General features: G+C 36.2%; 1 protein-coding gene across 2 annotated transcripts in view; it reads left to right on the forward strand.

Annotated features, from left to right (window-relative positions):
* TRIP11 (thyroid hormone receptor interactor 11) overlaps positions 1-15,774 on the forward strand; it is a 62,741-nt gene that overhangs the window by 25,036 nt on the left and 21,931 nt on the right. For both annotated transcript variants that reach the window (XM_065871832.1, XM_065871833.1), the window contains exons 10-15: positions 651-863; positions 1,825-4,848; positions 7,876-8,016; positions 8,601-8,794; positions 12,239-12,402; positions 14,690-14,793. In XM_065871832.1, the coding sequence (XP_065727904.1) occupies positions 651-863; positions 1,825-4,848; positions 7,876-8,016; positions 8,601-8,794; positions 12,239-12,402; positions 14,690-14,793 (3,840 nt within the window). The remainder of the gene's footprint in view (positions 1-650; positions 864-1,824; positions 4,849-7,875; positions 8,017-8,600; positions 8,795-12,238; positions 12,403-14,689; positions 14,794-15,774) is intronic.

Genomic DNA, 15,774 nt, shown 5'->3' on the forward strand with positions numbered 1-15,774 from the left:
AATGTTAGGTCTGAGAGAGGGGAACCTAGTCTGTGCTTAGGTTAGAAGGTAAAGGAAGGAAAGGAGGGTTCTTTCTTGGGTCAAGAAAAGGTTTCATGTTCTGACAGAAGCCAGTTATAAAGGAAATTACTTTTATGAGGGAGAAGAAGACTTATTTTCTAATTAGAGAGGACAAACTTCAGAGCAAATGAATATGGATAGCTTACATTTTTGCCTGGAGCTGTTGGTGGTGACGTTAGGGATGGAAGTGAAGGGAGCTGGAAGGCTCGGGATGTTTTGAAAATTATGTGTGTTGTGTGGGGGAAGGAGGAGATGGAAGGGAAGCAGCAGTGGGAGTGGGAAGGCTCTCAAATGGGAAAGTTTTTGTGTAAAGAAGTTGGAGCTAGAGGACAGACTTACAGTTGTTGCATCTTGTCTAGGACTATAGAAATGTTTTGCTTGAAGCTGCAAATAAAATTGTACATGAATGAAGGCTGTGGCTTGTTGAATTTTATGTATTATTGCTGAGGTATTATTCAATAATGTTTCCAACACAGAGCATCTAAAAATACATTCCCAAGTTTTGCTTATATATGTATATTTTTAATCTTTTGGTGTCTCTTCTTCCAATTGATAGTACGTGTTGTTTTTTTCCCCTTTTTTCATTTAAGGAAGAACTGCAAATATCACTTTCAAAATTGAACAATGAATATGAAGTAATTAAAAGTACAGCTGCAAGGGACATGGATTTGGATTCAGAATTATGTGATTTAAGACGTAATCTGGAGGCAAAGGAACAAGAACTCAATCAGAGCATTACTGAAAAGGAAATACTAATAGCTGAGTTAGAAGAATTGGATAAACAGAACCAAGAGGCTACAAAGGTAACAATATATTAAATTATATTTTATGATATATATATACTTTTTAATTTATTTATTTTATTTATTTTATTTTTGGCTGCGTTGTGTCTTCATTGCTGCCCACAGGCTTTCTCTAGTTGCAGTGAGCAGGCTTCTCATTGTGGTGGCTTCTCTTGTTGCAGAGCACGGGCTCTAGGTGCACAGGCTTCAGTAGTTGTGGTGCGTGGGCTCAGTAGTTGTGGTGCACAGGCTTAGTTGCTCTACCGGCATGTGGGATCTTCCCGGACCAGGGCTCGAACCTGTGTCCCCTGCATTGGGAGGCGGATTCTCAACCACTGCGCCACCAGGGAAGCCCTGTTTTATGATATATTAAAGACAGTGCAGCAGCATGTTCTACTCAGTAGACTGAACACTGGATTAATAAGCAAAACTGGCGTGATTTAATTTCGGTGCTTTAATCAATATTTCAGTTAATTGATGCTCAAGTTGTAGAGGTTGGCAAACTTTTTTTGTCAAGTGTTAGATAGTAAATATCTTTGGCTTTGCAGGCCATGTAGTTGCAGTTGCAGCTACTCAGCTCTGCTGTTGTCATGTGTAAACGAACGAGCCTGGCTCTGTTCCAGTAAGAATTTACTTACAAAAACAGGTGCAGGTGTTATTTGGCCCATGGACTGTAGCTTGTTGTCTCCCTGCTTCAGTGTTTAAGAGTTGAAAATATCACTTATCATTTATATATATGATATATACCATTTATCTTCTTTGCTTTTAAGTTCTAATCTCTAAAACAATTAAATAGATTTGCTGTAAGATAATTAGTAAATAATTTTGTTGGGAATTTTTAAGAAGTTCCTAACAAAATTAGAAGGATTAGAAATGTCTGAGGATTATTCTTGTATTATGTGTGACATTTTATAAAGTTTCCTTTAGGTACTAAAATGAGAGAATGTTTTAAAGTTACCATGCAAATTAATTTTTCTTTCAGCACATGATTTTGATCAAAGATCAGCTATCAAAACAAGAAAATGAGGGAGATAATGTCATCAGTAAACTGAAAAAAGATCTGAACGATGAAAAAAAGAGAGTTCATCAACTTGAAAATGATAAAATGAACATTACTAAAGAGTTAGACGTGCAGAAAGAAAAGTTAATTCAGAGTGAACTGGTACTAAGTGATTTACATTTAACCAAGCAGAAGCTTGAGGATAAAGTAGCAGATTTAGTAGATCAGCTAAATAAATTGCACACAAAAGATTTAAACATCCAGAAGGAGAACTTTGAACTTCAGGAACATATTAAACAAAAGGAGGAGGAGCTCTCTAGAGTCAGGGATGAGTTAATAACGCAGTCTCTTAATCGAGACTCTAACAGTAATTTTAAGGATGACTTACTTAACGAAAGGGAAGCCGAAGTGAGAAACTTAAGGCAAAATCTTTCAGAAATAGAACAGCTCAATGAAAATTTAAAGAAAGTTGCTTTTGATCTCAAAATGGAAAATGAAAAGTTGAATTTAGCATGTGAAAATGTAAGACATCAGTTGGAAGAGTCTATTGCTGGTAACAATCAGATTTCTCAGGAAAAAAACGCTATTGTGGAGGCTCTAAAAATCGAGAAGGAACAGTTAGAAGGAGAATTGTGTCGGGCTGAAAAGAGGCTGTTGGAAGAAGCAAACAAGAATGAGCAAACCATGGAAGAACTGTCCAATGCACGTAATTTGAGTATCTCTGCTTTACAGCTGGACCATGAGCGTTTAATTAAACTCAGTCAAGAGAAAGACTTTGAAATAGCAGAACTCAGAAAGAATATCAAGCAGATGGACACTGATCATAAGGAAACGAAGAAAATTTTGTCATCTAGCTTAGAAGAGCAGAAGCAATTGACCCAACTTGTAAATGAGAATGAAATTTTTATTGAAAAACTTAAAGAAAGAAGTTCAGAGCTTCAGGAGGAATTAGATAAATATACTCAGGCCTTAAGAAAAAATGAAATTTTAAGGCAAACCATAGAGGAAAAAGACAGAAGTCTTGGATCCATGAAAGAAGAAAACAATCATCTGAAAGAAGAGTTGGAACGACTCAGGGAACAGCAGAGTCGAGCTGCACCTGTGGCTGAGCCTAAAACCCTTGATAGTATTACAGAACTAGAATCTGAGGTGAATCAGCTGAATATATTAAAGGATAATCTTAAAGAGGAAATAAAACATCATCAAAAGGTAATTGAAGATCAAAACCAGAGTAAAATACAGCTGCTTCAGTCTTTACAGGAGCAGAAGAAGGAAATGGATGAGTTTAGATACCAGCATGAGCAAATGAACGCCACACACACCCAGCTCTTTTTAGAGAAAGATGAGGAAATTAAGAATTTGCAAAAAACAATTGAACAAATCAAAACCCAGTTGCATGAAGAAAGACAGGACGTTCAAACAGAGAACTCTGTTATTTTTCAAGAAACAAAAGTTCAGGGCCTTAATATAGAAAATGGAAGTGAAAAGCATGATTTATCTAAAGCTGAAACCGAAAGATTAGTAAAAGGAATAAAAGAACGAGAATTGGAGATTAAACTTCTAAATGAAAAGAATATATCTCTAACTAAACAGATTGATCAGCTTTCCAGAGATGAGGTTGGTAAACTAACTCAGATTATCCAGCAGAAAGATTTGGAGATACAAGCTCTTCATGCTCGAATTACTACAGCTTCCTACCCCCAGGATGTTGTTTACCTTCAACAGCAGCTGCAGGCCTATGCTATGGAACGAGAACAGGTACTAGCTGTTTTGAGTGAGAAGACTAGGGAGAATAGCCATCTAAAAACAGAATATCACAAGATGATGGATATAGTTGCTGCAAAAGAAACAGCTCTCAATAAGCTGCAAGATGAAAATAAAAAATTGTCCATGAGGTTTGAAAGTAGTGGCCAAGATATGTTTAGAGAAACTGTTCAGAATTTATCACGTATCATTCGAGAAAAAGACATTGAAATAGATGCATTAAGTCAGAAATGTCAGACCTTATTGACAGTTTTACAAACATCCAACACTGAAAATGAGGTTGGAGGTGTTAATAGTAATCAGTTCGAGGAGCTTCTACAGGAACGCGATAAGTTAAAACAACAAGTAAAGAAAATGGAAGAGTGGAAGCAGCAGGTAATGACTACGGTACAAAATATGCAACACGAGTCAGCCCAGCTCCAGGAGGAGCTTCATCAGCTTCAGGCACAAGTTCTGGTTGACAGTGATAACAACTCTAAATTGCAAGTGAACTATACTGGCCTGATCCAAAGTTATGAGCAGAATGAAACCAAACTCAAAAATTTTGGGCAGGAATTAGCACAAGTTCAGCACAGCATAGGGCAGCTTTGCAATACCAAGGATCTTCTTTTAGGAAAACTTGATATTATTTCACCTCAGCTCTCTTCTGGATCGTCGCTTACTTCCCAGTCAGCAGAGTCTCTTAGAACAATTAAGTCTGATGTATTGAGTGAGTTTTCTAAACAAGAAATAGAAGAGCTAAGAAAATCACTGCAGGAAAAAGATGCAACAATTAGAACTCTCCAGGAAAATAATCACAGATTGTCTGATTCGATTGCTGCTTCCTCAGAGCTAGAAAGAAAAGAACACGAACAAACTGATTCAGAAATTAAGCAGCTCAAGGAGAAACAAGATATCTTACAAAAGTCGCTTAAGGAAAAAGACCTCTTAATCAAAGCCAAAAGTGATCAGTTACTTTCTTTGAATGAAAATTTCACTAACAAGGTGAATGAAAATGAACTTTTGAGGCAGGCAGTAACAAACCTGAAGGAGAGAACATTAATCTTAGAAATGGACATTTGTAAACTAAAGGGGGAAAATGAAAAAATAATAGAAACATCCAGGGAAAAGGAAACAGAATATCAAGCATTACAGGAGACTAATATGAAGTTTTCTATGATGCTTCGAGAAAAAGAGTTTGAATGCCATTCATTGAAGGAGAAGGCTCTGGCTTTTGAGCATCTACTGAAAGAAAAAGAGCAGGTATGTTCTGGATGGCGTGTTGTGGAGGGAAGTTTGGGGTGGAGGAGATTTTTTAGTGTGCTACTTTATTGATGTTCTTTGAAGGGGAAGATGCATTTGTTCATTTAGAAATATTTATTTCAAGGTATTGTGATTCATTCAAAATAAATTTTCCTCAGAGGCATCTGCAAGTTTCTCCCCCAAATTACTAGATATTTCCAAATATTTTTAGTTCTAGATTAATTTTTTTACAGTCTAAGTAAGTCTAAGTTAGAAGCAGTTAATGTTTTTCTTTAGAAAATAGAAATGTGATATAAGAACTCTGAGGTTACTGCAGTTTAATCACATTTTAGGCATATTTCAGTAACTGCTGGTTTTAGAGGTTCTTATATATAAAGGGGAGCTCTGTGAAATACATGCTACATCTTTGACAATGATCTGAAGTACGAAATACATTTTACATTGTGACACAATAAGCACTTGTGTGTGTGTGTGTGTGTGTGTGTGTGTGTGTGTAAAACTGAAACAAAAGTTTCAGGAATCAGAAATTACCCTTACTACAGATGCTCTCTTAAAAAAAGGAAGTGCTGGGTGACCCATTAAATTGATTTTTATGAATCATTCACAGCCTGGTATTTGAAAAGCGTTAGCTATGAATAGTACTTTTCACATAAGTAGACTCAATAAATATTCTAATCCCAGTTGTGTCATTGTGTGACTTTGGGTGTGTTTTGACTTTATTGGTTTGTTTATTCACCCATAAAAAGGAAGGTTGTATTGGTTTAAAATGTCAGTAGTTTTGATATATTTAAATGTTTACATTCAGTTGATATTTGATTTTGATAAGAATGTATTGAAGACCCAGTACATCGTGCTGTGATCAAAGCTGTGGGCTCTTTTGATGTAGTGCCTTTTTACTCTTATTTCTATACTTTTAGTGGTGGAAATTTAGCAAAGAAATGAGGCAGAACAATGGAATATTCAACAACTGCTTTTTTTCTTTTCTTTTTTTTTTTTTTTTTTTGTGGTACGCGGGCCTCTCACTGTTGTGGCCTCTCCGGCTGCGGAGCACAGACTCCGGACGCACAGGCTCAGCGGCCATGGCTCACGGGCCCAGCCGCTCCGTGGCATGTGGGATCTTCCCAGACCAGGGCACAAACCTGTGTCCCCTGCATCGGCAGGCGGACTCTCAACCACTGCGCCACCAGGGAAGCCCCAACAACTGCTTCTTGAGTGTTTACATGCTGCGGGGCACGAGATACAAAATGATTTAACTTCTTATGCCAATTAAATTCTATTTTAAGAGTCTCGGATTAAAGTTTGTGAATGCTTGATGTAGTTTTCGCTTGATAAGAAAAATCTTGCCTCATTTTCCCCTTCTTTGTCATCTGATTAAATAGGTACACTGATGTATTGAGTTGTGCTCCTCCTCTCAGGAATAGCTTCTTAGCTTCTTATGGTACTGATCTATATTCAATATGAAAAAGACTGGTAGAGGGTAGAAGCTTTCTATTGCTCACTAGCCAAAATTGGGTGTAGAATCTTAGGGCTTGTAAGAGTATAATGGAGGAGAGGAGGACAATAAAGTATTCTTTTTATATGTTTTTTCCTATTGTAGTTTTAGCATCTTGTACAGTCTAATTCTATTTCATTGACATTTATAGATCCAAAGTGTGCAGATTTAATTAAGGCTCACCTACCTTTCAGGAAGCTTTCCTAAGTTAGTTAAGTTGTACTTAAGTATTGTATTACTTGAGGGTAATTGGCATAAACTAATTGATTTCTTATAATACTCTATATAATTGAAGAATACCTTTATTTTGAATATAACAACATTTTTCTTTAGGGAGACAGGAGTGTTCTCAACAGGAGATCTTCAACTCTTTAATTGTCAAGCATTTCTCTGATATGAAAAAAATGTTTAACTGAAAAACTGTTTGGATAATATTGGCCTTCTTTTCCAGGAGCGGGTATTGAGATAAAAGGAACAGATGGTTTTATGTTTTGGTTTCAATGATTTGTCCTGGGGGACGTGTTATATATTCTTAAAGAAATGGAAAGTTTACATGAAAATGTAAAAATGATACCAGTCTATAAATAGATTCAGACGATATGCACTTCTCAAACAGAGAAAAGAATTGGCTGTAAACAGTCTGACACTTTTTTGTGCTTTTTAGAATTCTAGCTATCATCTTAAATTCATGGCCCTACTTCTGGAATGAAAGGTTATCTGTTTTTTTCCTGCCAGCTTTAATATATTGTTCTTGTATGGAAGGCATTCAGGAATAAATTTTCCTAACAGTCTTAGAAAGATAACATTCCAGAGTTGCTTTCGTTAAATTGTTGCCAAAATGTTCTTTTAAAATAGGTTGTGCATGTGAAATGACTTTCCTTTTTCTCCTCTGCGAGCAACTCCACACTGTTACTCTTTCCCTAACAACAGTTGCATATGCCTGATGAATAGACACACACACACACACACACTCTCTCTCTCTCTCTCTCTCTCTCTCTCTCTCTCTCTCTCTCTCTCTCTCCCCCCCCCCCCTCTCTCTCTCTCACTTTTGGGTGATTTGGGGGTTTGTGTATGCTTTGTTGTGTAGGATAAGTTTGAAGAGATTGTGTCTTTTGAGTTCTTTTTAAAGCATTTAAAATAAACTTTTCCTTTAAGAATAGTTTCAGATTATTAGAAAAGCTGGAAAGATAGTACAGCATTCCCATATACCTCACACCCTGTTTCCCTTTTAGCATCTTATGTTACTATGGTACATTGGCAACAACTAATGAACCTTTATAGATACATTAATAGTTTCTTTGAATTATCTTAATTTTTTAGCAGATGTCCTTTTCTTGTTCCATGGTCCCATCCAGGATACATTATAGTTAGTTGTCATTGTCTCTTTAGGCTCCTTTAGACTGTGATGGTTTCTCAGACTTTCCTTGTTTTGGATGACCTTGACATAGTTAACTGAATTTTTAAATTATTTAATGAAGAAATGTCTTTTTTTAAATGTGTCTTTCTTTAAAGCTAAAGTTATTTCTTTCCAAAAGGGCAAGACTGGGGAGTTAAATCAACTTTTAAATGCAGTTAAGTCAATGCAGGAGAAGACAGTTATCTTTCAGCAGGAGAGAGATCAAGTCATGTTGGCCCTGAAACAGAAACAAATGGAAAACACTGCTGTACAGAATGAGGTATAATTTCACTTTAAAGAAATAGTGATTCAAACACTTAAGTCTAATAACTCTTAAATAAGAAAACTATAAAGATTATCAATTAAAATGAATTTCTCTTGGGTGATTTTTCCTTAGTCTTACTCTGATGCGCTTTAGTAGGATTTTGATCTCCCAAAGTGCGTTCCGTTTTAGTTTTCAAGCAAAAACCATGATCTAATCATTATGTTTTATACCTGAAATTAAGTTATACCTCAAGAAAAGAAAAAGATGGCATATCTTGGATATAAGAAAAATTTCCTACCCACAAAGTATGAAAAAAATGAGATTCACTGAAAAAGTGGCCTGTCACAAAAAGCCTAGTACTTTGTACAATTATTATAGCCACAGGGAATGAGATCTTACAAAGTAAACCTTCCAAATGAACATTCAAGATGATTTCAGGAGCCTTTTTTCTTAGCATAAATATATCTTGCAGTATGAGAAATTAATATACAATTAATACACTTCAATAATGGGGAAAGACTTGATAACAGAGTGGCTTGTAGGAGGGGAAAGGGGGAGCATTTTATGGGAGAAAAATAAAAGAAATACCCTCTACCTAGGTTCAACATTTACGTGACAAAGAATTACGCTTAAACCAGGAGCTAGAGAGATTGCGTAACCATCTTTTAGAATCAGAAGATTCTTACACCCGTGAAGTCTTGGCTGCAGAAGATAGAGAAGCCAAGCTAAGAAAGAAAGTAACAGTACTGGAGGAAAAGCTAGTTTCATCCTCTAATGCAATGGAAAATGCAAGGTAACTTTTTCTTTTCTTTTTTTTTTTTTTTTAGTATTAACGTTAATTAAATACTTCCTGAGTGTCAGACTCAGAATTTTTCATATGCTACCTTATTTTATTCTCACAAAATTCATTATCTCCATTTTATAGACTAAGAAGCTAAGGGTAAAGAGGTTTAATAACCTTCCCAAGGTCAGGCACACAAAGTGCACATGTAGGTTTCACACTTGGGTTTGTAACCCTTATCCAGATCTGGCATTCAAACTGAGGTTTCTCCAAATCTTAATTGTTATCCTAGATAATTGCTTCTCATCATTTTAGGAGGCTGGACTTAAATTCTTACTGATTTAATTAGCGTTGCCAGGTTCCCCAAGAACTAATTTAATTTATGTGATTTAATTTTTAATCAAGTGATCTAAGGTTGAACAAAGTTTGGATATTATAAAGGAGAGAGTAAAGGAAGTAGCAAGGGAAAGGCCTAGGTCAATGTGAATTAACTCCTGGCTTGTTAGAACTTTTGAGTGACCAGGTCCCTGCTTATATATTTTTAAATTTTATTTCTCTCAATAAAATGTGTTGTTGTTTTTTTTCTTATTACAAAAACATATTTTCCACTTCAGGAAACTCACATAAACCAAAAGAACATAAAGCCACAGACTCTCTCATCCAGAGATAATCTTTTTTTGTGCCTTTGTATGCTTCTGTATATGTGTGTATATATTACATATTATTTTCTTAAAGCAAAATTGAGATCATACTGTTCATACTGTTTTGTAACCTGCTTCTATCAGTTAATAATATGAATATGAGTACACATTAAGCCATGTGTTCCTGCAATATCGTTTGTGGCTGCATAGTATACCATTATTTGGATTTGCCATAATTTCTTTAACCCACTCATTTATTATTGGACATTTAGAGTGTTTGAACATTTCAGAATTACTAAGAGTGCTGTTTTGTTTTTTATATAAATTTATTTTATTTTTGGCTGCATTGGGTCTTCGTTGCTGAGAGTGGGCTTTCTCTAGTTGTGGCGAGCGGGGGCTGCTCTTTGTTGTGGTGCACAGGCTTCTCACTGCGGTGGCTTCTCTTGTTGTAGAGCATGGGCTCTAGGCACGCGAGCTCAGTAGCTGTGGCTCGTGGGCTCTAGAGCGCAGGCTCAGTAGTTGTAGCGCACGGGCTTAGTTGCTCCGTGGCACGTGGGATCCTCCTGGACCAGGGCTCAAACCTGTGTCCCCTGCATTGTCAGGCAGATTCTTAAGCACTGCGCCACCAGGAAAGCCCAAGAGTGCTGTTTTGATAACCCAAAATAGGTATTTTTGTGTTGATGACAGATTATTTCCTTAGTGTAAATTTTGAGAAATGGAAATTCTGATTGAAAGGCTGTTTTTAAAACGTTTGAAACGTACTGCCAAATAGTCTTCCCAAACAATCATGTCCATTTATCTTCCCATTAGTTGTATGTGCATCTTTTTATCTTTTTACTTTTTACTGTGTATGGTGCTGAGGGAAATATAAGGATATAGTAGATATTATCTCTGCAAAGAGATTATAGACCAGTAGAGATAGTATTTCTGAGGGTGAACTCCTTACCCCCTTTGTAGGATGTATTATTGTACCTTCAGACTCAGAAGAAGAACTTGTTTAAAATGAGAATTAAAACAGTGAGTGAACATTTGTGTATGTGTTTCACATTGGCAGAAATAGCAAAACATCCTTAGTCTATAAGATTGATCATCTTTCTTTTCAATTTTCAAGCCCTTATTTTCTCTAATTGAAATAGTTTCTAATCTCTGCCTATTTTTGTTTACTATTCATAATAACTGCAGAATAACCTTCGGTAGGTAGGGCTGTGGTCTTGTTTCTCCTTTTTTCAAAACCAGGTTAGACTGTCATGATTTGGGCCCACTGTTTTTCTGTTAATCCCACCTATTCTTCAAATAGCACTTCATGATGAATTATTTGTTTAGCACCCCACTCCTCAAATCCAAAATCAATCCCTAGTGTGATGTTTTTCCTTTGAACCTGCATCATATTTTGAGTCTTTCATAGGGCACTTGTATTTTTCTTAGGGGTATTTGTAATTGTTGAGCTGTTTTCCACTTTCTCCCACCCAACGAAGCGTAAGGCCACCAGTGGGTAGGAATGATGCCATTTATGTCACACTCTTCCCACAGTATACATTCTTACACATAGTTTCATAGATGTTCAGTAAATATTTGGTGTATAAGTAACTCAAATCTACAGAATCAGATTATGGTGTTTTGAGCCCGTAACAATAGTAACATCTTGTTGTATTTATTAACTTTTTGAATGACATAACAGTTCATTTCATCCTTACAATCACCCTTTGAGTGATTTGCTAACCAGCAAAGTTGAATAAAGTCCAGGGACATAAGAGGGGAGAGTTAAGTCCTCTGGTTATCAGTTTACTGCCTTTTCCAAAAGAGGGTGCTATTGGGTAAGGTTTCTTCAAAGTGAGCTGCTCTTAATGGGTTTTATTGGCCTGCTCTGAATAAAAACTTAACTGGATATTAAAAACCCAGGAAAGGCTATTGCAGTATTTTGTATGTAATAATTGTACATTAAGGAAGTACCTCAGTGACATAAGCCTGGATAGATGTTCTGTAATTCTCTTAGGGAGCTCTGATTTGGGACAGGTGTAGGGGTTATTATATTTAATGTAAGCAGAAAGAAAGATGACAGTAAAAGATGGGATAACCTTTGGAAAGTTGTGAGTTCACTAGGATTGTGAGTGCCAAAAGCAAGGGGGGTATCAGAATCCATTGCTTGTTGGGTTGGAGCTGGACAAAATGACTTCCAAGATCCCTTACAACTTACAAGTTCATGGTAAATTACATCTTAGAGTTTTAGCCTCGAAACACAAAGTTGCAGGCTATTTTTAAATTTTTCTTAAGCTGACATACCTTGTTTAGCCCAGTTCTGTGTTTAAAATGACTGCCATTTGTTCAAAGTCACCTTCACAGGAAGGATGATTGAATTAACAAACGCAGGGAGGACGAAGATCAGAGGAACTCTTCAAGTTTCTTTGAAATCTAACTTGAATTTAATGCAATAAAATGTAGGGAAGGTCAGATTCATAGAGACAGAAAGTAGAATGGTGGTTACTGGGCGGAGAGGTGGTTATTGTTTAATGGGTGTGGAGTTTCGGCTTGGGAAGATGAAAAAGTTCTAGAGATGGATGGTCGTGATGGTTGTACAGCCATGCAAGTGTACTTACTACCACTGAACTGTACACATAAAAATGGTTAAAATGGTAAATGTTATGTGTATTTTACCACAATAAAAAAAACATAGGGAAGAGATTTCATCTTGTTAAAGTATCTGAATACTTTGAATATAACTTGCATTTAGTGCAGTAAAATGTAGGGAAGGTATTTCATCTTGTCAAAGTGTCTAAATAGATAGAAACAGTTTGACTTTTATTCTTTTTGTTTAAAGCCATCAGGCCAATTTACAGGTAGAGTCATTGCAGGAACAGTTGAATGTGGCATCGAAGCAAAGGGATGAAACTGCACTACAGCTTTCCATGTCTCAGGAACAAGTAAAGCAGTATGCTCTGTCACTCTCCAACCTGCAGATGGTCCTGGAGCATTTCCAGCACGGTCAGTTGTATGGCCAGTCTTTCATTGAAGAAGAGTTATTGTACGGTTGACCCTTGAACAATGCATGGGTTAGGATGCCTACCCACCATGCAGTTGAAAACCCATAACTTGAGTTCCCCTGAACTTAACTCCTAATAGCCCACTGTTGACCAGGAGCCTTGCTAATAACATAGTCAATTGACACATTTTTTTGTATGTTATATGTACTATATACTGTATTCTTACAATAAAGGAAGCTAGAGAAAAGAAAATGTTATTAAGAAAATCATAAGGAAGAGAAAATACATTCACTGTACAGTATTTATTGATACTATAAGTTTATGTCATCTGTTTACAAGATGAATTGTTTGTCTATTAGTACCTACGTCAGTATTCTCTTATATGATAGAAAACCCTGTAGATATTATACATATTACTAACACTCGACATCAAAAATGAAATGTGTGGGCTTCCCTGGTGGCGCAGCGGTTGAGAGTCCGCCTGCCGATGCAGCGGACACGGGTTCGTGCCCCGGTCCGGGAAGATCCCACATGCCACGGAGCGGCTGGGCCCGTGAGCCATGGCCGCTGCTGAGCCTGCGCTCCGCAATGGGAGAGGCCACAACAGTGAGAGGCCCTCGTACTGCAAAAAAAAAAAAAAAAAAAAATGAAATGTGTGAAAAAGAAATTCACATTTAGGTATAATGATTCGTGATTGATAATGAAGAAGTAGCAATATTATTGCTTTATGATAGCCTAACCTTTACACTAATGAATGGTCATAAAATTTTTATGGTATACAGTAATATAGTCATATTCGTAATATAGTACTGGAAACATTGTTACATTTTTTTAAAAAACCACTTACTTGTGATGATAGGCTGATATGCAGTTTCTCCAATTACAAGAGAGAGGGGCATACCTTATGGTAATGCGAGTCTTTGGAAGCAAAGTTATAAAACAGTAAGAAAACTAACATACTGTTAAATTTATATTATCACTCACCTTCTGCCTATGTTAGGATAGACTAGTATCTATATGTATTTCAAGCATTCGTGACATAACCTTTTTCTTAATGTTTTTGATATTTCTAGTCTATGTGGTTCATCTGCTTTTTCAAATTGTCTCAAATCTCCAAAAAATGTTTCCAGTATATTTACTGAAAAAAATTTACATATGGTGGACCCATGCAGTTCAAACCTGTGTTGTTCACAGATCAGCTGTAGTTTTGGGAATTTTGGCTTCAGTGCTATTTTAGATTAGGCATAGGGAAATCTTTGAAAGGTTACCCACTTGTAGGGGGAGAAGATAAGTAGCCATCAACAAATTAGACTTTTTTTTACAGTTAAGAGTAGAGAACATAAACTGTATATACTAATTATTAAAAAATTTATTTTAGTGTCATATTATGATACTTTAGTTAAGACGAGAGGTGAGGGAAGTATGAGGGTAACATAGTAAGGATCACATGATAAAGGGGAATACAAAGGAAGAGAGAGGCACATGTAGGAAAAAAAAGATAGGTGTTGAGATGTTGGTCGGAGGTTGAATCCACTTCAGAGAGTTAATCATCAGTAATTACTCTCTTTTGAAGTATTGATTAATTTGTTCTTAGCTGTTCATCTATACTTTAAGGTAACTGCATTTTTCTAGTTCAGGTGGAAAGTACTTTTCTAGGCACATAGTAATAGTGACCAGAGCACACGTACCCCGATAACCAAATATGCTTTTTCGCATCTATCTCCCATCATCAGATTTACCCCCTTTAGATCATTCACCCATCCATTTGTCAACTCGTACATTCTGTAATTACTGGCAATGCATGAACTGCTAGTGAGGGGGCAGGCGGTTAGAGGATGTGAGGCTAATGAAGTTAAAGAAGTTAGTTTTGTGCCTGAGCAAAACTTTACATTTGTACATACGTACATGTCAGGGTTACTCCTATGGTTGAAATTTTGAATTTTACACGTAAGAATTCTCTAGGTCTGCTCTGTATAATACTAGAGTAGACGTGTAAAAAATAGTATGGTATTGAGGGCATAGAGAAAGCTTTGCTAAAGAGGAAATATTTGAGTGGAGTTCTGAAGGGAGGGAAAGTTTGCAAGATGGACAAGGTGGAGAAGGAGTTAAGCAGAGGAAAGTGATCTCATTACTTTAATTCCAGTTAACGTCATCACTAAGGCATGTATAATTTTCTTGTTAAGACATTTGAACTATTTTTGTTGAATTATTAAAATTTCAAGTGGTTTAAAATTCTAATTTTATCACACAATTACAAAATACTAATGTAACTTTTTTTTCCTCTTTAGAAGAAAAAGCTATGTATTCTGCTGAACTAGAAAAACACAAGCAACTTGTTGCTGAATGGAAGAAAAAGGCAGAAAATCTGGAAGGAAAACTTATATCATTACAGGTTGGTTGAAATAATTTACTCTTGTAAATTTTATTATGCACAAAACAATTACTTGTAGAATTTTTGTCTTGGAAATAATCTCCTAAACAGTTAATTTTTTTTTTTTCTAAACAGTTAATTTAGTAAATGTTGTCACTGAGGCATAACAGTGAATAAGATATTCAGGATTTCCCTCATGTTACTTATAGTTTAGAATAGACACAGCAAATATGAGATTTAAATTTTTAGCACAGGTGGGCATTTTAGAGATCACTAAAAAAAATTAGTGTAAAATTTTAACTATAATTTTCTGTTTTCAACAAAATATATTGGGTACTTTATTTCACACAGATTAAAATAATGTGTATTATCCCATTAGATCTTTTTCTTTTGCACCTTAATTCTTTTTTTTTTTTGCTGTATCTTTTTTTTTTTAACATCTTTATCAGAGTATAATTGCTTTACAGTGTTGTTAGTTTCTGCTGTATAACAAAGTGAATCAGCTATATGCATATGTATATCCCCATATCCCCTCCCTCTTGTGTCTCCCTCCCACCCTCCTTATCCCACCCCTCTAGGTGGTCACAAAACACCTAGCTGATCTCCCTGTGCTATGCGGCTACTTCCCACTAGCTATCTGTTTTACATTTGGTAGTGTATATATGTCAGTGCTACTCTCTCAATTGGTCCCAGCTTACCCTTCCCCCTCCCCGTGTCCTCAAGCCCATTCTCTACATCTCTGTCTTTATTCCTGTCCTGCCCCTAGGTTCATCAAAACCATTTCTTTTTTTTAGATTCCATATATATGTGTTAGCATATGGTATTTGTTTTTCTCTTTCTGACTGACTTCACTCTGTATGACAGACTCTAGGTCCATCCACCTCACTACAAATAACTCAGTTTTGTTTCTTTATATGGCTGAGTGATATTCCATTGTATATATGTGTCACATCTTCCTTATCCATTCATCTGTCGATGGACATTTAGGTTGCTTCCATGTCC

The sequence above is a fragment of the Phocoena phocoena genome, chromosome 2 (genome assembly GCF_963924675.1).
Source record: "Phocoena phocoena chromosome 2, mPhoPho1.1, whole genome shotgun sequence".
Classification (NCBI taxonomy): Eukaryota; Metazoa; Chordata; class Mammalia; order Artiodactyla; family Phocoenidae; genus Phocoena; species Phocoena phocoena.